This window comes from Lasiodiplodia theobromae, assembly GCF_012971845.1.
Source record: "Lasiodiplodia theobromae strain AM2As chromosome Unknown scaffold_43, whole genome shotgun sequence".
NCBI classification, from domain to species: domain Eukaryota; kingdom Fungi; phylum Ascomycota; class Dothideomycetes; order Botryosphaeriales; family Botryosphaeriaceae; genus Lasiodiplodia; species Lasiodiplodia theobromae.
Genome location: NW_023336523.1, coordinates 109,928 through 134,902, shown reverse-complemented (window position 1 = coordinate 134,902; position 24,975 = coordinate 109,928). Strand labels below are relative to the sequence as shown.

Here is a 24,975-nt window from a genome sequence, read left to right as displayed (position 1 = left end):
GAAGATCGATCTCCATTTCAACGGTGAGAGAGTGAGGAGTCGCGAGTTATCGGAGCTACGGCGGTGTCTTGGGTGAGGATTCAGACTTGAGGAGTTGATTTAGTTCCATAGTTGCTTTCCAAAGCTTCAACTAACAACCTGCTCGAGAATTCACTGAGCTTAAGAACTCCACCTGTTCTGAAACGGCCTAGAGCCTCTCTCCCTGGAAAGCTGGAGGAAATAATCGGACGTACTCAAAAAAGTATGTTACACTACATTCACCCCCACAGCAGAGCATCCGCTACACGCATTTAAGAGTGCCCTGATATTGTGTGACATCCTGCTTTTTGGTATGCATGCCATCGACATGCCTTTCTGCGAAAATGTCTTCCAAAACTTGCTTCCTGTCCGCTCCATTTCTTGGCATTCATAAGTTGTGTGTGCTGATATATTTCCTCACGCGACCGTTGGGCTCAATTCCCACATCTTTTTGTCTTGTTGAAGTCTGGGGATGGTGGTGGTTGCGGAGGGGGCCTGACAACTTTTTTTCGCCGCACGGCGTTCCTTTGACCCATACATACAGAGTGGTAGAGTAGGTTTCGTGAGAACCGTCTCACTTCACTGTCAACGTGCCTCACACCCGGCATTCAATCGTTCACCGTCACTTCGGAGTTGGAGCGACCGACGCAGAAGAAAAAGATTAATTGACATAAAGATGTGGAAATAGACGGCGAAAATGATTTACCGAAGCACGATGAGCATCCTAAGAGGGAGCTCGACACACTGCTCAAAGAGCGGACTCATTAGAATAATAACCACCACCTCTACTAGCACCAGTGAGACTACTAGTAAGTGTCAAGGCTGATATAAGTAGATAAGGCTATACGGAGGTACTACGCTACCTCACAGCCTATGCCTATGCTGGAGTAGACTTTCAACCAATGGTTCCTACTCCTGATCTACGATAGATAGGGTACATATATTCTATCATACTATGACCCTGCATTCCTTGTTTTCCCTTTCCCATTTCTTCCAACACAGGCCGTCTTGGGTGGTATGATTGTTCATGCCTCGTGGTAGCTGCTCAGATTGAATATCCAACTGTGAATGGTACAATGCGATTCCTATGAAAATTAAAATCTTATAACTGCTTATCTCTCACTACTATGGCACCCATATCTTTAAATAAAGCATTCATTGCTGACCTTCCAACACTACATAGGCACCTGGCGGCATTTTTCCCACATCTCGTGCCAGCGCACCGCACTCTGTCTGCTTTGATGAAGTGACATATCGGGCAAATGATTGTCAGCCCACAGGCAACGCGGGTCTCTGATTCGGCCAAGTAACTGGGTCAAGCGTGAAGTGACTGCAAAGATCGGCGGGAATGCTAATGGTCTACTTCGTTTCTACGCACAGAAGTCAGATGCGACAGAAAGTGGAGAAGCGGGCGCCATACCGTATGCAGCATCTGGAAGAGTCAGCTTTGGAATATACTTGTCAGAGTCGAGGGTGAGAGGCTTCAGTCGGGTTTTGGGTGGTGCATCGGCGCCGCTGCTTGTGTCATGCTGACCGACGAGGTCTTTCTGGCTCTGCTGAAGTAGAGATAGGTTTTGCATGACTTCCTTCTCTGTGGGCTTTGTGGAACAGTAGTTGCAAGAAGATTTTGGAAAAGACGAACTCATGATCGCTGGCTTGCTCGGACTTGTAGCCTTGCGGTTTATATGGAGAAAGAATTAGTCCTGCGTTTGTTTAAGTCATGACAGCTTTAAAAGCACGATCATCGATAAGAGTTCTGTGGATTGACAGCGTGGTGGTGGATGGAAGAGAACGTCTGTCTGTAGGCTTGTCGAGCGAGCGCATAAGCTTGGCAGCACAGACCTGGAAACGCGGAATCTTTGGCAGTTGTGTGACTCTTAGATTATCCTGAAGCTGGCCAAGTGTGTGTTCTCTGTGCGGGGTCTCCCATGCAGCCAGCCGGATCCGTTGTGGTGCACGTCATTTTGAGAGGTGACACCGCTTCTGCGGGAGAGTAGAAGCTGCATATGCAACAATACGCGCAATTTTCCAATCAGAGGTGCTTTTATTTCAGCCAGGGCTGAAGGGGCAAATGATGGGAAGAGGCGGTGTATCAATCAAGTCACGCAGTGCTTTGCCGCGCAAATCTGTGGCAAATATGCTGAAGCTGAGTAGTATCTTAGAGGAATTATTGTGCGAAGCCTTTCCAGGAAAGGTAAGGACTGGGCTGGATTGCGTCACAAGCTACTAAAAGATCAACTTTGCAGTCAGAGGCAATTAGATAGCCGTTTATTCCAGTTGTGATCCATAAGCTACTGCGCAGCCCCTCAACTCTCAGCCATGCATGCAAATTGCCTCTTGACGATCAGATAAGTCACAAACCTATATCGCCGCCATTGATTGGTAAAATGGAAGAAATACCTGTTTTTACAACCGCGATCTATTGCTTCTAGCGTCTGAGAAACATCACCTTTACGAATCCAGTCCCCATGAAACCGGAAATAAGCTGCTGTGGAAACACAACCTTTACGTCTACTACACTTAGAGCCGATCAATGCCCTTAAAATTTCACCGGGATGATACAAGGGGTACAGCAGACGGGGCGATTTTATGCAGAGCATGGAAGAGGCGGTCATAATGGCAGGAAAGCTGCTGTCATTAGCGGAATGGATGGAAAAGATAAGGATAGCGTAGTATGGTTATGCTTAGTGGAACGTACTCAAGGCGAAAGTTACAATGCTCGCAGTCGTCGCAGTCCTTCCGGAGTGTGCCGTTTATCAGGCTGGTGCAATGGCAAATCGGGTAGACGGCACAACTCTCCGCAGTGCCTATTATTAAGATTGAGTACTCAATATTGACCACTGCGTGAGGTCAAATATGCAGGCACTGTGGCAAATATGGGGAGGGCGACTTCTTGTACAGAGGGGTGCTGCAGCCGATAGCTGGCGCGAAGAATAGCAGGACTCTAGAACATAGCGTAACTATGCCCCAGCTGTGCCTTGGAAAAATTAACAGATGTGAGTAGTTGAAGCTATCGTCCGGACGGGAATGTCGAATTAAAAAGTCTACATACACGTCCGGACGATAGCTTCAGCTACCCGTGACATGAGCAAAAAGCAAATTCACGCTAGCCATCGGCCGCGAGAGGGGGCTGTAGAGGATTATGCCGGCGGCGCAGTTTTGCATCACGCGTTTCAACGAGGCATGCTAACAACCCGGCCCAACCATGGCCAGCTTGCTTATTCCCGGAGAAAATTGCCCTGAAAATGGCTGGTCATACATTTCCAGCTTTATGCATGACTGCCGGCTTTTACGTGCAACGGCGGCTGACGAAGAAAGCGCGCATATCGATGTGTGTGTTGAAAAAGTCTCTAAGACGAGGGACTGTCAACGAGCACGCATGTGGGACAGCACATGTTACTGATGCTGCACAAGGTACAATAGGCCAGAGGGCTGCGCTAGTAGATAGACGATGCTGGTGGAGACAGCGTAGGTGAGGAGCTGAAATGTCTCGAGGCAGCTGGGGAAAGGCTTGAGTGACTTGCTAACTAGTGAGCGGCATCGCCAGCTTCCTGGATGGCTTTCACTACGTCAGAATACCGGTCCTGATTTCAATGCTCCCGAAATCATCGCCTGCTCCCTCAAAACGAACTCCAGCGCAATTGCCACCTGTTTCTGCGGCGCACCAGAATAGTTCCTCAAATTTAGCCTCCCGCCCTGCACCGTGATATGTCTATGACCGCAATCATGATGAATCTATGATATGATCAACGATTTATGCGCTGGAATTGATCATTCCATCTAGAAGGGTCCCGTAGTTTGAAAACAATGTTTGCTCAGATATTCCCTGCTGCAACAACAATACACTCGGGATTTTTCCGCGCGACAAATGGAGCTGACACACATATAATGCTAAATATTCTAACACACTATCTTAAAGTGCCATTTTCCGAATCGTGTGGGATAATTGGTAGAGCATCGCGAACGAGTTGGTCTCCGTAGGGGGGTTTGCCACCGCTGACACGACCTTCTCATTTGGAAGTGCACTGTTGTAGTTTTCAAGTGGAGAATATCACGGCGTCTTACAAGCACATGCAATTTGACAAGCGACCAATCAAGCGGCTTGCACCGCTGCAACATGGAAAACTTAGCGTCTTGATTGCAAGTGCTTTGCTAAGCAGAATCAAGACTAAAGTCCTGACAGGCAAAATATATATCGCCAGCAAAAGCACTCAGAACGTTGCATATAGTCGTTGCGTGTCATTATACAACAACCTTTTCTTCAGGCCATTTGACATCCATAGAAGGGACAAATGGGTGAGGAAACTTAATGAAGAACGTAGGAAAGGTATGTGGCAAGGTGTGCTCTTGGGAGATGGATTTGAGAATCATCAAGAGACCTCATCATTCTCTTGGGTCGGTGATAATTTTGTAGCTCCTGAGAACTAACCAATCCAGCCTGCCATCAAGGCAAGGGAAACAATCACGACCGGAGTAAGTGCGGGAAGTCCACCCGCTAACTGTGTTAAGCATCTAAGATCACGCGGCGGATCATTCTGCGCCGTATTTAATCCCGTGGACCCGGCGGTTCTGACCACGACCTCTTCATCCTCATCACCCTCCACCGCCACATCCGACGCGATACGCCTTCTATTTTCGTGTTTGCGCCAACATCCAAATCCCGCCAACCTACACACGAGACTGGTCGCCATGCCGTCCAAGAAGAAAACAGTTCCGAAATTGCAGGCCGCCGACAGCTTCCTTGCTGAGAAAGCCCAGCTCGAGAAGGACCTAGCCAAGCTGGAGGAGGAGATCCGTGCCGACGAAGAAGAACTGCGAAAGGGCAAGGAATACTTGAAGGCGCTGATCATGGAGTACTACCAGCGCTTCGGTATGCAGGCAGTCCTGTAAGTTCTCCACTTATGGTGTCCTCACGCGTTGAACCGTTTATCATTTCCACTAACACGCATGCAGCCGCCTGGACCCCGAACTCTACCTTGACATTTTCCAGCCTGCCTTTGGCACGTTTGGTGATCCTGTGACGGTCGTCCACCTGGTTCAGAACAACAACAACCGAAGCCACTCCATCTACAACCTTCTTCGAGACGCAATGAAGGGCAACCCCAATCCCTAGAGGGAAGGAAGCACACAACTGGTACAAAGTGGCTTGACTATAAAGCCAATGGTTGTGGAAGTTTCAGCAGGGCTATTGTAGTGTGATATACTCACCTGCTCACATAGGCCGATATTCAAGAATTGGCTCTCCCAACTTCGACCTGCTGTTGTTACTCTTGGTCCGTTTGTCCACTGCCCGTGCTAGTTGGAGCTATCCCACAAAGACAATAACGTTCTTCCACCATCATAATGCAAGAGGTTTTGCATGGGAAACATGAACAACACGAGCGTAGTGATAGACATATGCAAGCAGTCATTCCGCTATCTTAGCACCTAATTCTTATCTACATCGACCGACATACTAACCACACTTCCTTTACCTCACTTGAAATTGTTCAGCCAGCCTTTACCGAAGCTATATTATCGTCATTCAAAGACAAAGTTTTACTCTCCGATGTGCAGATTGCGCCTCCTGGGTGCTCTCAGATCACACCAAGCTACCCTTACCATCATAACCACCGAAAAATTAATATTCCACTCCGCTAGTTCTCCTCAGCACTGTCCGGTTGTCATTAGGGTCTTGTATTCACCTTCCTCGACCCAACGAGCCAGCCATGTTTTTCTTACGGCAATTTTCCATCACACCTCCCAACTTTCCTCCACCTTTCAACTAGCATTATCAGCTCCTCTATTGCACGCTCCTCTTATTTTGTACACTATAGAAAGCCACCACCTGGAGCGAGATTCGCCAACACCCCATCAGCTCCTCCAAGGAGCTCAACATCTTCGATGGTCTAGTGGTGATGATTTCCGCTTGTCAAAGCATCTGCTCTAGCAAGCGCGGGAGACCGGGGTTCGATTCCCCGTCGGAGAGACTCTTCTTTTGCTCCGCTGTCGTCTGTATAGACTGCTCGGGCGTGGTGTTGATGATTTTTTTTTTGGAGGCGTTTTGGTCAGGGCGCTGGACGGTCCGGGCGTGGACCGTGCGTTGAGCCCACAAACCCACACGCTTCTCTGCTTTTTTGACCGTAAGGTACAGCCGAGAAAGAGGCTGGTCCTATTGATGCGGTTGGATAGTGGTCAGGTGTGAGTGAGGGTTGGGAGGCGGCGAATGAGTGGCGGGCGGGTTTCAGCGAAATCTCTATCACCCAGGAAGTTTTGGAGCCTGGCATATGCCCACAGTCTAGAGACCGAGACAGGTAGGTGAGAATGAAATTGGCATTCACCAGGTCACTGCATTGTTTCGGTCTGGTGATCACCGTCAGCGGCGGAAGAACCCATTTAATTAGCGTGCAAAATTTCTCCGCGATAGAAAGTGACAAGCAAGTCACAGGATTTAGCAGTCAGAAATCTGTGTCAACATCCTGTACGGATAAGGTGACACCAAATCAGATGTGCGATCAGAGCGTTGTTCATAAACTCAATCACTCATGAGTACATTGATCTTGTTTCTTTGCTGATGGCGTTCACATGAAATAGAACCCTAAGATTATTTTGAGTAATTGGGAATCTTCAAAACGCATTGTTAAGTCTCTGCAGTCTACCAAGTGTTAAGAGAAACCTCGACTTATGCCGGTGCCAAAGCAAATACACTGCGTATGAAGGGGCTGTCGGTAGTCTTTATGTTTTGCTCGCTACAAAAAGGGTGTTGCAGTATGCCACGGGAGAAGAGCGGAGTACATAGATCTTCTTCGAATATTCTACTATAAACTAAGTTCCGGTAACACAATATGCGCACATCGCGTCTAAATTGGCAACATGGCAGCATGAGGTATGGTAAGAAATTTCACTGAGTAAATGATCCAGGTGACAGAGGTCTTTTACAAATTTCTTTTGAAGTTACTCGTTCTATTCTGTCGCATAAGACGATTGTAATGGATGAGACTACTGTATCTGCCGTTTCTTTTTTACCAGTTTTCATCAAAATAGCTTCGGTATTTTGTTTTTCACTCCTTAACTTACAGCTTAGTCGACGCTTCGAATTGAGCAAAGAAAGAAAAGCTACTTCCACTACTATAGCCGCTAAAGCTATTGTACCGGGGGAGGTTGGTCGGGAGGAAGGATTACCGAGGGCGTTCCGGGCCGGATAGTACCGGTCCGACGGAGCATCACAGAAGATGCATGTATTTAAGTCGGGAGGGTTAGTTTATTAGTCGGTATGCAATCTTTTCCACTCTTTCAACCATAGTAACCCGCGGAAGGAGGGCTGCTAGAGTAGTCCCTCAATAGGAACAAGAAATTCCTGAGCAGGAAGACTACGGAGTATAACAGGGAGCTTGTGTAGTATCACCACAGCTACACTATAACGCCCTCTACAATGTGCTGGTCTGAAGGTCTCCGAAGGATGGCATGTTTAGCCACGGATTTCCATCTACCAAACACTGCGGCCAGATGACTATTCATGTTCCTGATATAAACCCAGCTGCGTCGGAGACCACGACACACCACAGCTGCTTTAAAGCCGTTTCATCTTCTTTATAATGGGAGATCCTGCTCCATATTGACCTGGTTCCTCGTTAAAAACTGGGTCGATGTGGGGATTTTCGTGGTACGCTTAAGATCGATCTTTAATTCTCCAAGCGCGCCTAGAGAAAGCTTCTGTGAAAAAGAATAAGAACATGTATGGGTAGTTGGAGCTATAATCCGGATGTAAATGTAGAATTAATAATTATACATCCGCGTCCGGACGATAGCTTCAGTTACCCATGATATGAGCAAAAACAAAATTACGCTGGTCTTCGGCTGTGATATCCCTCTGTATGCATGAGTCGGTGGTATCGGGCACCGAAGGAACGCCGTGCGGCGAAAAAAAAGTTCTCAGGCCCCCTCCGCAGCCACCACCATCCCCAGACTTCAACAAAACAAAAAGATGTGGGAATTGAGCCCAACGCGGGGGTCGAACCCGCAGCCTTGAGATAGCACTCTAGAGAGTGTTTAAGAGTCTCACGCTCTACCGATTGAGCTAGCCGGGCAGCTGAATCAAGAAGTGAAGATGTTCTTGAGCTGATTGATGACACTTGAAATTTCTGACCCCATTATATAGTGTATACTCTTTCAAAGTACCCCAATACCACTAGAAGCCACTCTCAAAGACCCTAGAGCATTTTCAAGAGGATCTGGGGTATGTGGGTAGAACAGGAGAATTTTTCGTCGGCCAATTTCCCCTTCGGGAAAAGCTCGGAAATTGTCGGATCTGCAGAAAGACAACGAATGGATGGGCTCTACACTAGTAAAGTCAAGATGTAGCACTGATCTCTCTGTTTTCTATTTTACGACAGAGTTGTCATTGTCACTTACTCTTGATGATGCCAATCTCTCTCTCAGGCTCCTGCTAACTTCAAAAGTAGATATTTTAATATGCAGTTACCAGGCCTGTTGCGGAACTCAATGTGTTTGAACTCATGGATTAACCCTCTGAGGGTTGTTGAGGAGAAGACTATTTACATGGATCCGAAACACACGCTTTACCCCATTTGTACAATATTCCACATTGGTCTATTTACTGAACGCTTTCGACTTCAAACACAATGTTCTTCTTCTAACCTCTTCCGTATGCGTGATATATTGGGCTACGCCATACTCTCCATATCCGGGCATAGAATCGACACCGTGTAGCGCAATGTTCTGCAAAGGAAGTCTATCGGCCTGGCAAGAGGGATCCCATCCCAATTTCTGCTTTTTCCTTCTTCCCCTTCTTCCCCCGCCCTGTTCTGGAAACATGTCATTCCGGCGGAGCTGGAGCTTTTGTCCGGATACAAATGTCCAAATGTTTAATGAACATTTGTGTCCGGAAATTAGCTTCAACTACGTAGAAATGCATCAATTAAGCGTTGAGTTCCCATCAGGAAACAGTACGCAATACAAGTTGCTCAACATCGGTCAACAAAGGGAAATTAAGACCGAGAGCCGGAGATGATCTTGGTTATTTTGACGGGATTCTCCTCCATACATTTTGTGCTACTCTACCAGCCTCAGAAATGTTCGAGGTAGAATGATCATAATCTATCTCTCTCGTAAACTCGTTCCCTTCACTCATGTATGGCTTCCCGGCATTTCGGAACCTCACATCGTTTGAAGCAACGCTCGCTGATTTCACGGAGGGTGACTCGTTTCGGTGGAGGAACTGGTAGCTCATGGTACCATGGGAACTTCCACACGGAACAGGATGTTCATTACGGCACGGAGCAACGCCCTTATCCTTCGTCCTTCGAGCTCTTGGTTTTCGCAACATGTTCTGTGAAAAGAAGTTGACGAGGCTTACACTGAGCCTGTATGGTCACTAGGGCTTGAACCATCTTATCCTGCTTTGGACACCACCTCAAGGAATATCAGGCCCACTCTCCTTTCGTGATGTTAATATGGACATGCATATAACGGATATGGCTTTCTCCAAAATCACAGAGCTCGACATCATGGTCGGCGAGAATTTCTGTGGCTTGGGATCAGTTCTCAGTGCAGCGAAACGTTTAGTTCATCTCAGGATCTGCTCTTCATGCTCTAGGATCAACATTCTAAATCAGATCCCAATGACCATGCAATGGCCAAAGCTTGAGAGATTGGAATTTGTCGGGATCAAATGTCAAGAGAGTACGATGATCCAGAGATTTCAAACTCTCGCACCACGCCTGAAGGTGACGGGATCTCCTTTATAAAATGCAAATTACCTTGAAAAGAGGACTCATGGATGGATGGCGAGCGTGAAATGAAGGTCTTTGAGTTTGCGCGCATGGAACAAATGGGGAAAATACCAAATTTACATTTTCGTCCACACGATAGCTTTAACTATCCACGATGTAAGACATTTGTTCCTTTTCCTTTTTTTTTATGATACGCAGCATCCGTCGGTAGTTGAAGCACAACCGTTGTCATCCTCGCCTATCTAAAACAATACCTTAAACACGCTTGAGACAGCTTGTAAATTATTTGGTGGCTTCCGACTGAAGCGCGATGCGGTGGGGCTACGTCGGCGGTCTACTTAATTTCTGTGTTTGTTAACACCTACAATGACACCTGAGGTTAGTATTTTGGTACAGGATGGTATTATGAAACTAAGAAATTCAGTCGCACTTGAACCAGTAGCGTGATTTCTCTGGTGAGACAAGTCTGGAAATGCGAAGTGATTGGTGCTTCGCACAATGGTTGGCCGTCTGATAAGTCCGCAGGCTGGTGACGGTGACGTAAGATGAGAGTTTGAGACCGCAATGGAGCGTGCACCTTGGCATTTCTGGTGCACGGACAGGGTCTCGATATCTTCCGCTTCCCTGGGTCTTCTCAGCCGAAACCACTTCAATGCTTCTTCGTCGTCCTCATCATGTCCCCACCTCAACCCCTCGCCACAATCATGGCTGAACCACAGATTCACGTACGCGCCCGGAACCGTGATTCAGAGCAAGCGACTGGCATAGAAACCATCTCTACGAATCCGCTGCACGAGGCGAACTTCCGTCATCCTGCCTTTCCCGCCTCGACGAACCGCCTCATCACTTTGCCGGCGCTCGATCATCCCGATGGCGGCATCCACCACGGCACTGCTCACACCGCGTGCGCAATCATTGCTGGCAACCGATTTGATGGCTATTTCGCTACCTCCCCTGACGGCCCGCCAATTGTCTCCTCGCCGGACACGATCCTGACTGGCTCCGACTATTTCTTTTGCGTTCCTGGTCCTGATGACCACGACGGCTCCCAGCCATACAATTACCCGGTTGTGCAGAACTTTCGTGAATGGTGCTTCCCGCATCACAAGGTTCCGCTCACTTGGTTAGCCTGCTGCGCCCCAAAAGTCGACTACGAACCCACCACCCCATCCGACTTCTCCGACACGGCCTACCTCCGCAACGGCAGCTGCCCTATGAGCGGATCCACCGATGATTGCAGAATCGCCCATGTGTGTCTTCTAAGCATGTATTGGGATTGGTTCCCGTCGAACAAAATGGAACAATACAGCTTCAACAACGACCCTGACCTTGAGTACCACAACACCGAGGATCCAGCCAACCTGCTGCATCTCCGTGCTGACCTCCGTACGAGCTTTCAAGATCGGAGCTTCGCATTCGTCCCCAAGGCCGGCCGGATGGTCGTCCAGCTACTTACTCCAGATGAAGAGCTCGTGTCTCAGTACCACAACGTTCCGCTTTTGGAGCCACACGGAGTGGCTCCGCAGTATCTCCTGGCGCGCTTCGCACAATGCATTCTACCTGCCGTTTCGGACTTCTTGTGTATGGGCGTGCCTAGGCGCGTTCTGGAGAACAACATAGGCTTGGGGCCATTTCGATCGTGGACTCACACTCTAAGCTCAGAAGGATCAACGAGGACCCGGTTATGGTATGAGTGGTGTGACATGCGGATGGAAGACATTGATGACGACGACTACGAAGAGGACGAGGACGAAGACGGTGACTGAGAGGGGGAAGGCGATAGGTAGTGGTGTGTCATCATCGCCTGATAGTCGATTCTTGACATCGCTTCCTAGACAACGATGGGCTAGCACTTGTATCCGAGATCATGTCTGAATTTGAACTATATAGAAAGAGAAACAAACGATGGGCTCTGCACTAGTAAAAGAGGTTATATTGACAAGGACAGGGTTTGTAGACACTCGATTAACCTATGAAAGGTCACATGGCCACCACGTCCTTGATCAGGCAGGTCTGGTGATATGAGTTCATTGCAGTTTTATCTATCTCTCTCGTAAACTTGTTCCCTTCACGTTCATCTATGGCTGCAAGGCGACGATGAGCTCACACATCCCTGAAATACAGGCCCTGATCCTCCCTTGCCTTACGCTCCCCGTCTTCTATGAAGACCTGTGCATCCTCCAGATGATCCAAAAGGCCCCTTCCCTGCGCCTTATAGTCCAGAGCCTGTTCCCGCCAATACGTGGCATCGTCTGCCCTACGCTTTGTCTCATATTCTTTATCTTCGATCAGGATCTGAGCATCTTCCAACTGGCCCAAAACATCCCTTCCCTGTGCTTCGTAGTCACTAGCCTGGCCCTTCCAGTACTTGACATCCTCATCGGTCGCCAGCATGCGACGCTTGGTCTCGATCTCGCGGGCACGCAAGGCGGCAATCTCAGCATCCCTGTTGGCAAGGTCGCTCCTCAGTCCAGCTGCTTCGCCGTTCCTGATGCGCTCAGCGGCAAGCTGGGCATTGGCAGTAGAGAGCTCTTCCGCAAGGTCGTTGGTCCTCAGGCGGGAGGCGTGGAGTTCGTTGTCCCGACGGCGGTTATTGTTGGCGCTCAAAGCGGCGATCTCCGCATCGAGCTCTTGCATCTGGCGGGATCGGCTGGAGGCGCGCTGGCTGCGTAGCGCGTCCATCTCACGGTCCATGGCCTCGATCCTGGATTGCTTGTAGGACGAGTAGGCCGACGTGGCGCTGGCGGTGCGGTGGTGGTAGCTCGGCGAGGAACTGGTGGGAGGAGGACGGTGGTACTGGTCGCGGCTTCTGTTAAAGTCGATCCGCTGCCTCTCATGGGTGGAGCATAGGTCGGCACCGCTCGGGCGGGAGTTGGAGCATCGGAGTCCCTCTCTGCTGATGGCTCGACACTGGCGTGCGGGACCGTTGCCCATGTTCATGTCAATTGAGAGTCTGAAGTGGGACATGGTGGATGATTGGGAACTTCTGAGTTGGTAATCTTCTAGAGGAGGTTGGCCACTGTATGCTTGCTGTGACACCGAAGTGGTTGGTGGATGTAAAGGGAAGAAAGCCATATCAGCTGAAATAGCTCCACAGATATAGGGCCCATATTCAGTGAATGACGATGTAGAGCTTCGTGTTACAACTTTCGTCCCCAAAACTAACACCTCTGGTGTTATCACCCATCACTATTCGTGTGATTGAGAATCCATAATAGGATTCCATAATCCCCGCTTTCGCTTTGAATATATATAGTAAAGAACACGCAGAATAATCCGTAAGCTATCTGTGGGTAGCGTAGAATATATACGCGCCTTTAGCTAACAAACAGCAAACAACAATTGAAGAGAGGCGAATACCGTGGAATCCACCAGATACTCTGCCAATAAAAGATCTAGTCCATGATAAATGATGTCATTCGAATCCCATCACACCCAGGATAAGCTCGGCACAACTGAGTAGAAGAGAATTATATGTGCCTAATGGATCCCAAACCGCTCTTACCGGGGCCCTTCCTCCCGTTGCGCCCTCTTTGGTCACCTCTTCTGAGTTTATGGCTTTCATAACATTGATCGCCGGCAGAATCCATCAATAAATTTATCATTACGATCAATCCACCGTAAGGAAGCCCCTATACGCGCACAGAAAAGTGATAGGACGCCACAGAAAGGGCCAAAATAAACCGGGGATTAATGTCCTCGACGTTACCTCCACCCGGACTTGAATTTATGTTGTGATCTTATGGAATTATTTGACTGCTATTTTGGAATTTCATTCATCGGTGATTGGGTACAAATCTCCTATGATGGATCTTGAATTCCGCGCTCTAATACAAGTATACACGGATCTTGTATCGTGAGCATTAATGATGCATAATGCTAAACGTTATCGGACATTCAAATCTTCGAACATGGGAAATGCACATTAGACACGACAATCCTCGCTGGACCGCCAATGTCCAACTTGCAGCTTGACACTCGACCGATAACACGTTCAAAGGCTGCAGAGGTTTGTATGAATCTCAACTTCCATTTCATGACCATCTTCTATTAACTACATTGAAGTCGCCCTTCGCGACCTGTACAATCGAATCCAGTTGTCCAAAGCTCTCAAGTTAACCTGTTCGATGAGCCGCGCATCGCTATGTGAAGAGCGCAACGCTGTTTTGGTGCTTCGATGGAAGAATCGTGTCAGGCTATGGGTGACTCAAGGAGCCCGAGCCTCCAGCAGCAGGAATGGTAGAAGTAGAACAATCAGCACAAGCCACCAGCCCAAAGAGATGGGGTCGTATGACCAGGCATCTGCGCTACTAACAGCTCCACTCTCGTTCTGACTGCGAACACTCAGATCGCCCCTCTCTTCCTTGTCGCACTCCATGTCGGCTCGGCCGTCATCCTCATCATCCATCTTGCCAGTCCAGTCATCCGCTGATGCAGCCGTCTGAATGTGGTCTGAAGCACCCATGGCTGTGATTGTGGACACCATCTCCGCCAACCTGCGCTCGGCATCCTCCGCTCTGCGATTCGCGGCATCTAGGTGGCCTTCGAGGATGCTGATCGTGCTACGCGTTGTGTCGAGCTCGGCGTCGATCTCTGTCGCTTGGCACTGGGCCTTTTGGGCCCTATCCTCTGCATTATCCAGTTGACCTTCGAGTGTGGTGATCCTATCGTGTACGGCATGACGATCGCTGGCCATCTTCTCAAGAGCGTTGTCCAGCTGCACTCGCAGGCTATCCTTCTCGGCTTCCGAAGCAAGAGCTTTCTCGCGCGCTGCTGTGAGGCTTCCGGTCTGGCGATGATATCCCTCCGTCCAGGTGCGAATCTCCTTCTGCATCCTGTCCTGCGTAGCCTTAGCTGCGGAAATCTCTGCGTCGCGACCTGCCAGTGTATCTCTCAGCTTGTGCATCGTGTTCTCGTGTTCGTGGATCGTGGACGCTTGCACCGCCGCCTGGTTGCGCATTGCGATTGCCTGAAGCTGGTACTCCCGGGCGCTGGAGGCATTGATGGCGTTCTGTGCCCGTACATCAATGATTTCTCGCTGCTGGTCCCCGATGATCACGTCCCTCTCGACCTGCTGCCAGAGCAAAGTCGTTACCTGCGCATCAAGGACCCCGATACGCTCCGAATCCGCGCCGAGGGGAAGATAGGCTCCGTGGCCGGCTGTAGTGGGGTGAATAATCGGCTCGTTTGCCGGCTGGTGTAAGCCGCAATATCCGCTAGGGCTGATACTTGGGACCCTGCATTGGGTTCCATCTGGGAAGAAGGCCCGGCACTGGCGTGGAGGCCAAACCATTCTTGGAGGCATTCTTCGCTTGGTTGAGGAAAATTCTTCTGAGTATGTGACTGGTCGCTCGTGAAAGGTTGTTGTGGAGGCAACGAAGAAGAACAGAAATTAGGGTCGGTTATGTAGAGCATGATTCAGTCACTGTCCACGCACAATACGCCGCCAAGGCTGGAACGTCCAGGTGTTATTGGGAAAGATGTGTTATGAACACATCAGTAGCATATCCCAATGATCAACTCCAACTGATCTCCGTCTGAAAGCTGTCTTTAAATCCATTTCGCACAGCGCCTTTTCAAAGTGCTGCCTGTTCAACGCAGCTACCTATCACTCTTTGAGATATCCCATCAAGGCTTCCAACAGCTGTTTTCCACTCGTTTTCGGGTACACTGCCGAAGATGTCAAACCCACACTGAGCGGTTCTAAGGCACTCAACCGAATGAGGCTTCAATGGCAGAACTATATACTCCAGGTCAATCTGCATCACTATCACTTCTCTCAGAAACACATCCACTGCGCCGATATCGTTGGGTGGGAAACGTCAAACGCTTTCATTTGTGACTGTAACGAACGCCAGGACACTCTCACACAGTGCACGCTTAATCACCACGTCCACCAATTAGTGCCAGAAGAGCCTACTAGTGCTGACCAAGCCATACTGTATGTCGACATAATCTTTGACCACTGAGGTCCGAAGCATGCTGTGGCGGGGATGACTAGAGATGCATGGATGATGTGAACGGTCACTACTTTGGGACTAGTCTCTCCATAATGCTAGTAGCGCTAGTAACAGTGCCGAGAGGTATTACGGCTCAAACTACGGTGGGAGTGACCATGCCTGACTACGATTTCTAATAATATCAACAGCAGAAAAAGAAAAGACGTGACGATTATGGATATTTGCAAAACTGATACCATGGCTGCCTCGTGTTTTGATTAATCTGCAACCATGCGATATCTCTTTGTTATATTCATGTCTCAGGCGTGGATATTGTTGTGTGTGATGCGGGTGTTGCCATGCCATGCAACACGGCTGCCTGCGACAACAATTTGCTTGTCTCGCCGAACTGAATCACAACGCTCCGGCGTTTGTTCTCCATTTACTACTTATATCTATGCTTGCCAACTTCCTTTGCACATTCTGCGTTCCTACATTGGCCTCGGCATGAACAGGTCTTGAGCGGTCTAGACATTTTGACGACTTTGGCTGGCACGATCTCCGCATGGGCAACTTGCACGGCAAAGCCCCTCTGTCTTACCCTCGTTCCTCTATCACCGACATCTCTCTCTGATATCATTCCTTCTAGACCTTCGCCAATCGCACTAGAGCACAACTTCCAGCCATCTTTCCTATGACGTCCAATACCATCTCCCCTGCCTCCCGCTGTAGTTCTCCTGCGAGGAACTCTAATGATGAAATATACGATGAAGCTCAAGCGGAAGCTCCAATCTATGCTTCTCCAATCGAGGCCCACCCGTTTGGCCACCACAGGGCTGTCCGTTTCATCTCTCAAAAGCCCTACAACCTTGAACCCTCCTACCTACTCCCTGATTTGCACTCCTCTTCGACTTCGACCTTTTCCCCGCCAGGGGTAGCTTTAAATAGCTACGGAGACGGCAGGAGAAATGACTACACCACTAATAGCATATCTATACAACACGCTTTCAGCCCTAGGGACACAAACACCGAAGAAAATCATGCCGGTATGAGGTTCCGCTTGGGCGAGCGCAGGGTCGGCGGCCAGGCACCTACGCCAGCGGCACTGGTCCCTCCTTTCCAGATGGATAATCACGGGCGGGCTCCCCAGGCAACGAGCGGGTGCAACATGCGGGTTGGCATCACACACAGCCGTCGGCGCTCTGAGCCTGAACCTACGAGAGACTGGTGGAAGGCAGCTGGAGAAAAATGGCTCACTGACGAGGGTATACACCATGACACCGCTGGGACAAAGGCGTACGATGACTCGCCACAGCTCCGCCGTCGCGGGAGGCATACTGATTTGCATATGCGCTACGATTTGTGTGGGGGAGGGGCGCGCCGCCATAGTGTCGCAGAGTGGGTCCAAAGGTACGATCAGCGCACTTGCAAAGACTCGTGGGTCATAATTGATGGGTCTTTCGTACAGTGTCCAGCAAATTCAGGCCGAAGTTCCGCTGCACAATACTCCTGACGACGGGTACGAGATTCCTCTCAACAGCTCCATCCGGATCCCCTTCAATTACAAAGATGAACCGCTCACTTCCACGCCCCATGCGAACGTCAACACTAGTGCACGTGGAAACCGCGCTTTGGTCACTATAGAGCAATTTTGCAAAGAGCCGACCGATGGCAAGCGGTATATGGACACTTCAATGGAGGATATCGATTCCGCAGTAACATCCTTACGCAGGCAGCTATGCGAGCACGATGAGGAGATACGTCAGTTGCGTAGAGAGATCGCACACATGCGGGACCAGCACAAGTTGCAAATTGCCCGCTTGCAAGGGCAGACGCAGGGACAAACTCAGACGATAGCCCACCTGCAAGGGCAGTCGAACCAGATCACTGCGTCTGTCATGCGTAATCAAGCTATATGAGCTGGTTCTGAGACAGGCAATGATGATAGCTGGATGGCTATGGAGAGTATCGTGGAAGCTGACCAAGAACCTTGAAACGGCCAATATCATTGTAAACAATGTCAGTGTTACATATTGCGACCCACAGACTAGGCACCGGCCTTTGTTTGTGGGCCCCGCTTGATTCCTAGCAACGAAAGTCCCGGCTGACATCCCACATAGTAGTACCTATCCCCCACCGCTACGGGTCAGCAAGCATCACTAGTTGCTGGAGCGGACAGTAATTTTCATCTACTGAAATTGCGTCAGAAACTGTATATACTGCAGATTGTTCAGGTTTACCCTGGCATTGTCTGCATACAACTTATAACAAAACGGCAAAACAACTATATTCATTCTACACTCTAACACCCAGGAGGAGGTTTTCGAAGATCAGTGTTGATATACAATGTCAGTTTGAGAGTCTTCATTAACTGCTGTTCGAAAGACTATGGAGGGCAGAAAAAGATTCGCAAACCGAGACCTACGACTCTCTTAAGCCCCCAACAACCAAGATGAGCAACACGATTCGAGCCTATGCCCACCGTTCGGAGTTCATCAAGGACATCCTGAGGCGCGCTGGAGACACTGTCGAGGCGGACAAGCTTGAGGACCTTGGAGGAGCACACGACTGGACACCAGCGTTGCCCCGCGGGTTAGATGTGCCATCGGAGCATAAGAACTGCCCAATCTGCAATGAGAATATCGAGCCGACAGACTTGGTGGCACGCATGTGTCCCGAATCGAACGACAAGCATTTCTTCCATTGGAATTGCATGATGGAATGGCTGGGCACCTGGTGTGACCGACGCATGGAGTTCCAACGTACATGCCCTTGCTGTCGCACCGAGATGTTCACGTTGTCTGAACCGAGCAGGATAAGCCAGGAGGAGAGAAGGTTGCGATGGAGGGTGGACGACCGCATGGACGTCTTGAACTCTTTTTATCGCATCCATACCTCATACCGGTCTGCGGAATGGCCCTTCAACATCCCAGTCATCGATGTGCCGGGTGTCACCCTCCGCTACCATCGTCAGAGATATCACACTCTGAGGGAATACTGGCTTGCGATCGCCATGGGCTTGATTGGTAGCAGGAGCAAGGTCATGAAGCTTCGGACCATGATCTTCATGTACGACGATGCGATGCACCTTGATCGAATTCTCGCCCGCGTCGAAGCCCTCATGGACTTCATGACTGGTGACAATCTCGAGGCTTACCCGGTCGCTGAGCACCCCATGGCCTAAGTGGCTGCCACTTCGAGAGACTCCATAGAGCAGATATTGATCAAAGAGAATAAGATGCCTTCAAATACAATTATACTTGTTATACGTGAACAAAAGTCATAAGACAGACGGTGCACCAATCAGATAAGTCCTATCCATTGCAACAAACCTTGAGATTTACGCTTCAACGACATATCTTTCGTTCTAATGGATGGTGAAAGTCTCATGGAGGATGTTAAGTACGTACTGCTTACCATGAAACGAGCAATATTTGCAAAGTTGAAGGCCCTGCTGACAGACCTTAGAGTCAATCTGCTGAAGGATAGCCTCATGTACGGCAGTGAGCTGCTACACGAGCATGGTCGCCCGGCATCAACCGTCGCAGGAAGAGATCGCAATATTACACTACAAAGGGCGGTTTTGAACTCAGGTGGTAACGACTCACAGAAGCTGTACACATTGTCGATCAAAGATCCAACTATAGAACTCCCTAGAGTTCATCTCGGCAGCTCTCGGCCGTTTGCAGACTTTAGTTTGGCATTAGATGCGCACAGGAAGGCGACAAGCTTCAGCTTCAATGATTGTTGCTTGGACACGGAGCTCTTCGGGAGGACTAGGGACCCCTCGATGTGTCTGGCACACATTGTGGTCGCACTTATCCAGTGTCATGCCATGACTGATGGTGAGGCTTTGACTTTCAGCGGAAGTCGGCAAATACTTGGTTGAAAAGAAATATCTGGCATTGTTCCGAAAGTCTGTGTTATGAAGAACACAATACATCTTGTGATAAGACCATATTGTGGCTGTGAACAAACAGAGCTCTAGTTGAGACTACATGCTGCGTTGTAGTAAGACAAGGTCAGCAGCTACTGTGCAAGTGCGGACTCTATCATAAATAACGGAATGCTCACAATACTAGTCCTTTGACATGGACAAGCCCAGGTGTTCATTGTTTAGAAGTTGCGCCGAATCCGGATGCTTGGCTCTCCCCGGCCAACGCAACGAACTTCTTTGATCGCGTTTGAATTTAATGCAACATAGAATGGACGAACTGCAGCCTAAGATCCTAAATCGAATAATGCCAGAATTTTATTAAAGCTCAATGAACGTCATGGCATCGCGAAATACCCTGACGCCGGACAACCCTGTGGAATTTCTGCACGACATACAACGGCGGAGGGCAGGAAGGACCCGCAAAGGCAGATTGGCGAGCTCTTACACTTGGCACTCGGACAACATAAGCAACGGAGCAACAGCTCTGTGTCCCGAACTCACCTGGCCACGATCCGACGACGATCTCGCGATTCCGCATGAGTCTTCATATAAGCGTAGTCGGCACTACTCACACTTATACAGTCCCCATGGTGAGCTCAACACATCCTGAATTTCAAAACAGTTGATAGTGACAGCGACTAGGGAGAATGTACAATATCGATCATGCAGCCAAGAAGAGAAAGCGGGAAAAGCGAGACCGCAACGATACTTTTGAGGGTCTCGAGATCATTTCCACTGTGCTCTGGCGAGCTCTGAGATGGGCAATTGCCATATGTTTCTGTCTTTATATCTCGTCGACCCTCCTCATTGATGATGCCCCACAGAGAGACACTCGGATCTGCGGCTCAAACGTCTTGACTACTCCTCTGCAGCTTTTAGGATATTGCCTGCCTGGGCAGAGTCATGAGGAAAAGGTCCACATCATACAGTCCCAACCCAGTGATAGTAAGCACCCAATCACGACACTGAGTTCCGATCTTACGATCTCGAGAGGCCCCCCGTCACCCAAAACCTCCGGTCAGTCTCAATCGTCTACCTCTCTCACCTCTTCGCCACTAGGCAAATTTCGCAACTACCTTGCCTATCTTCACGATCAAGCAGCCGATGCGAATGACCAGAGGGACTCCGTCCATGACAGTAAAACGGGCATTAGCGAAGTCTCCACTTTGGTCAGGAAGAGTAACTTGACAGACGAGGAAGGCATCATCTACCTGTCTATTCAAACAATTGATGACATTGTCAATCCTATAAGCGAGTAAGGCCTGATGATCCAGTATGAAACATGGAAACTGAGCTAACCTGTTCTTTCTTCTCTTTTAGCTTGCTCCAGAAATCGTTTGACATTGTACAGAAAATGGTCGACAGCGTCAATTTGTCCAACAAGCCAGCCCTCCAAAAATGGGCTTCCATGCGGCAGAACACAACGGAGAAGGGAATCTCGCCGGATAACTCTTTCACCTCTGCAGAACGGGAAGTAGCCATGGACGAAATTCGCCTCTTTATCAAGAAAATTTTGTTAGAAACGCCTCATCTGATTGCTTTCTTGGAAAGTATGGAAAAGGACCTCGGTGTGCTACAGAAGCAGTGTGAAGTTATCACAGAGCTGAATATGAAGGAGGGTCACGATAATGGGCAGCACAGCATGGCGCTTCCAGCGATGGTCAAGATGTTACCCCAGGTGGTGGGCAGATGGGTTCTCCCGTCGCGGGTGCTTCTCCTGATGCAACTCGCACAGTTGCTGGAAAAAGTCGAAAAGTTCCAAACATCGGCCACGGATATCACGATCAGATCTTTACGAGCAACGCGAGATATAGATACCGCTATCAGGGAGGCTGAGAAGCAGTACGGGCGCTTCGGGCTGAAGGATATTGAGGCTCTTGACGAGGCTGTTATTGTTCTCACCCAGTTCAATAAGTCAGCATGACAGATCCAGGAAGCTCAAGGAGGTTCAGACCTGTGATAGTACACCAAATATCTCTACCGTAGTGGAAATATTTGCCTTTTTCTGATCAGCATGTTCGATCTTTCCAGTGCCCGCTAAAATCGGCAAGGTGAAGCTTATGCTAAGAACTATGTCATGTGAGACTACTCATAATCGACTCACTAAGCGGATTGGGTCAAGTCAAGATCCAAAATGCGCCCCGGCGACAGGAACGCGACGCCTCCGTCTAAGCAACGCAACCTTCCCCAATCCCAGAATCATAGGTTCTAAGAATCTCCGCAAACGTTCTCCCATTATTCCATCACATTTTGTATCATCGTCGTCATGTCCGGCTTTGTCCCAAGATCTCTTTGTCTCGCAGATTCCAGATATCCGAGCAGACATCCCAAAATGTGCCTGCACTTCAAAGCGCAGCGGCGGATCTGATCTTCCCTATGGCCCCTGTGTGAGCGCACTGATGTGAAGGGTCTCGGGTGTCAGAAATGCGACAACACCACTCACACACTCGCGCCCTGCAGCTCGGCCACCGCGTTGCCGAGCTTCTCGCAGTATTCGTGGTGCTCGGCGGGACTGTAGGTGGAATGGCAGTTGGTGACGATGTCTCCGAGCGCGTCTTGGATTCTTAGGGTTATTAGGAATATGCTGTTACACCCAGAGAGGTCAAAATCGCCCAGAGCTTACAGGTCCGGACATTTGTCCCGTAGACCCAGTGCGCATTGTTAAATGACGATAGAAGCCAGTTGATCTTGTAGCACAAAGATTAAGCGAGATTCCGACTTGAGCGATCACATCCTCGTAAATAGCATGGCACAACTCGAAGCGGACTGTGCGCGGGCGACAGGGGGGCAGTCTCCGCACTGCTTTCCGAGATCTGGCCCTCGTAAAGGTGCTCGGGTATTGGAAAGGGAATTCACGATGTCCACTAACGCAAGATAGAAATTGTGCATGTAAATACGACAGGATGGAGCACGTTTCCTTGGCAATATTGGCGGATTTTGCATGGGTGGCGAGTAAGCGGCAGGCGCGCGAGCTGTTGCAGTCGCGAACCTCCCCAGGATGACGAAGCTTGTCAGACTAGGCGATAATTCTGTTATGGGTGGCGATGGATGGGGACAAATCAGCAAGGCTGGAGTAAGTAATAAGTGAGCATCAGCGGGGCTTCAAAAACGATAGCGGGCAGACTGATGGGCGGGGCGGCGAAACAACTGGCCTGTCTCAGGGCAAACATCTGGTTGGGCGCAGGGGCATCGGATACATGCCCTCATCGGCAACTGTGTTGCCACAGCTGCGACATCCCTGCTCTGTTTACGATCGTCGCAGCCATGCGGAGAATTTTGTTTATTGCATCCGGTCAACAGCAGAGAATAGTTATTCCCGGCGAAATGTGACAGAGTCGAAGTGATCGCGATAATCTCGGGCTGAGTGAGGCAGCTTGATAAGCACGCTGTTCCCGCTCCGTCCCGCTGTCTAGCCCGCCCGCTCGCCAGCCACACACGTGACTGTGTGATCTGGAGCAATGATCCGCATCTTACTACTTCTGCGAGGCCAGCGAAGGCGAATGCGAGGAGTAGGAAGACGCCCAGGCCTTTTTCCATTCTATCTCACAGCTGAGGACTATGACATGACGTAGAAAAAAGGCGCGCGCAGTGGAGCCCACCAGCCGGGCCGGGCCGTACCTAGCGACCGGTCGACACGAGGAGCGTCTCCACCTACTTCCTCCCCACCTCACCGGCGAGCACCATGATTTCATTCGACCTCAACTCCATCGGCATCTCCGCGCCATGCCTCTACCGGTGACGCCCAGGCCGTCTCACCGGTGGCCTCTCCCGGCCGCGACGTGACCGCTCAGCTGCAGCTTCCCGTCGGCTACATGCCTGCCGCCACCACCCGCGTGCCGGCAGGGTGCAAAAAAACCTTTTCCCACAGCCCCCCCATCCATCCTTTTCTTTTCCCAGTCCGATGGACCGTCAGGCCCCCATCGAGCCTCCGCGGAGCCTCCGCATTCCAAATCCAGCCCGCGAAACCACAGCAGCCCAGCGCCGCTACGAGCAAGCACAGCACCACCTCCACGCCGACCTACCCCGGTCGAATTTTGGGCCTCAGTCCTCCCAACCCGCCGCGGTGCGCCGGCCCTTGGTCCCAGTACGTCTCACTTTTTTCCTCCCACCCTGCCCCCGGTATCTCCGTTGAGCCGCATGTAACCGAACGGAACAAAAAAGAAAAGCATGATCCCGTCATGATCGCCGGCAGGGTTGTGGGATGATACACTATACTATACTTTTCCGCTCTTCTCTCGCTAACTGCATGGCAGCCTATCCCGACCCCCGGGTCCGCCCCCGATCATCCAGCGGAAGTGTCTCCGCCGAACACCATGACGACAACAACCTTCCGCTTGGACGGTTTCACGGGCATGTTCCTCCTGCGGCTTATGCAAGAGAAGCCCGGCGGCCCCGGTCCGCCTGACCACCTGCGCGGCGAACTCGCCGGCGAGGCCATCGAGGCGAAGGTCTTGATGCCGCACGTCGGGTCGGACCGGGCGGCTGTGACGGTGGAACACGGCGGAAACATCACTACTTCTACTCCCCAGCCGGCAAGGACGGAGAAGCGGAGACGGGACGATGAAAGAGGGAAGGCGCCATCTGCTGCTGGACGGAAGATGGTGCGCTTTGCGTGAGAGAGAGCGGCGATTGCGAAACGCCGCTGATGTCATTGCTGATTCCCCCCATGCGCCGGATGTCTCATTGCGTAACATGTCTGGTGGTGCCGGCGCTTGAGAAAGGGGGGAGGGCTTGGGACAGAGCTACGGGAAGGAGGCTCGTAGTAGCAGCAGCAGCTGAATGCGGAAAGTCGCTAGCGTTGTCATCTTCTGCGTGTCCTGTACCACAGATGGTTGGCGGCTGTCTGACCAGCCTTGCAGCGTTCCTTGCGCAGATGCAAGACCGTTGCAGCGTCGGTTCCTACTTTCCGACGTGCTAGAGTTATTTCCTCCGAGAGGCGGCTGCCCCAAAAAACACCTCGGGGCAGACCACTTCCACCAAATACGCTATCGGCACTCCCTCTTGCCATCCTGCGCGTATGTTTTATCAATTCCTATTTCCGTGGAAGCACTATTTGTGACAGGTCACAGGGCCCCAGAAACAAGGGATAGATATTCCTTGTATTTCTCTTTCCCCCCCTTTCATCTGCGACTTACATCCGACTAGGCCAAAACGCCGTGTCAATGCGCGATCTGCTGCAGGAACATTGGACACAGCCTTTCATTCTCGTCTCGCATATCTCCCCCAACCACAGTGCCGGGAGCCTTGCTGCAACCGATCGAGATAGCGCGTATCCATTGGTCCCTCGGGAGATGCAGCAAACGTTACACCAAACTACAATACATGATGGTTCATCTGAGATACGTGTCCG

The 24,975-nt window shown here is 50.2% G+C and overlaps 6 protein-coding genes across 6 annotated transcripts; 4 read left to right on the top strand and 2 right to left on the bottom strand.

Moving 5' to 3' along the window:
• Window positions 1-4,707: 4,707 nt before the first annotated feature.
• Window positions 4,708-5,131, top strand: LTHEOB_10962 (ANK repeat and PH domain-containing protein; the record flags this gene model as incomplete). The annotated part of the gene is made up of 2 exons (XM_035507665.1): window positions 4,708-4,904; window positions 4,972-5,131. The coding sequence occupies 2 exons, from the start codon at window positions 4,708-4,710 to the stop codon at window positions 5,129-5,131; spliced, it is 357 nt and encodes a 118-aa protein (XP_035366893.1).
• A 5,322-nt stretch (window positions 5,132-10,453) lies between these two features.
• On the top strand, window positions 10,454-11,515 carry LTHEOB_10961 (uncharacterized protein; the record flags this gene model as incomplete). Its single annotated transcript, XM_035507664.1, has 1 exon — window positions 10,454-11,515. The coding sequence occupies one exon, from the start codon at window positions 10,454-10,456 to the stop codon at window positions 11,513-11,515; it is 1,062 nt and encodes a 353-aa protein (XP_035366892.1).
• A 337-nt stretch (window positions 11,516-11,852) lies between these two features.
• On the bottom strand, window positions 11,853-12,716 carry LTHEOB_10960 (Myosin ii heavy chain; the record flags this gene model as incomplete). The annotated part of the gene is made up of 1 exon (XM_035507663.1): window positions 11,853-12,716. One exon carries the CDS (start codon window positions 12,714-12,716, stop codon window positions 11,853-11,855), a length of 864 nt encoding a protein of 287 aa, XP_035366891.1.
• Window positions 12,717-13,956: 1,240 nt separating this feature from the next.
• LTHEOB_10959 (Tropomyosin alpha-4 chain-like) lies at window positions 13,957-15,730 on the bottom strand (the record flags this gene model as incomplete). Its single annotated transcript, XM_035507661.1, has 2 exons — window positions 13,957-14,909; window positions 15,670-15,730. The coding sequence occupies 2 exons, from the start codon at window positions 15,728-15,730 to the stop codon at window positions 13,957-13,959; spliced, it is 1,014 nt and encodes a 337-aa protein (XP_035366890.1).
• Window positions 15,731-18,140: 2,410 nt separating this feature from the next.
• LTHEOB_10958 (uncharacterized protein) lies at window positions 18,141-18,872 on the top strand (the record flags this gene model as incomplete). The annotated part of the gene is made up of 1 exon (XM_035507660.1): window positions 18,141-18,872. One exon carries the CDS (start codon window positions 18,141-18,143, stop codon window positions 18,870-18,872), a length of 732 nt encoding a protein of 243 aa, XP_035366889.1.
• A 4,654-nt stretch (window positions 18,873-23,526) lies between these two features.
• LTHEOB_10957 (Helicase) lies at window positions 23,527-24,241 on the top strand (the record flags this gene model as incomplete). Its single annotated transcript, XM_035507659.1, has 2 exons — window positions 23,527-23,709; window positions 23,879-24,241. The coding sequence occupies 2 exons, from the start codon at window positions 23,527-23,529 to the stop codon at window positions 24,239-24,241; spliced, it is 546 nt and encodes a 181-aa protein (XP_035366888.1).
• Window positions 24,242-24,975: the final 734 nt, after the last annotated feature.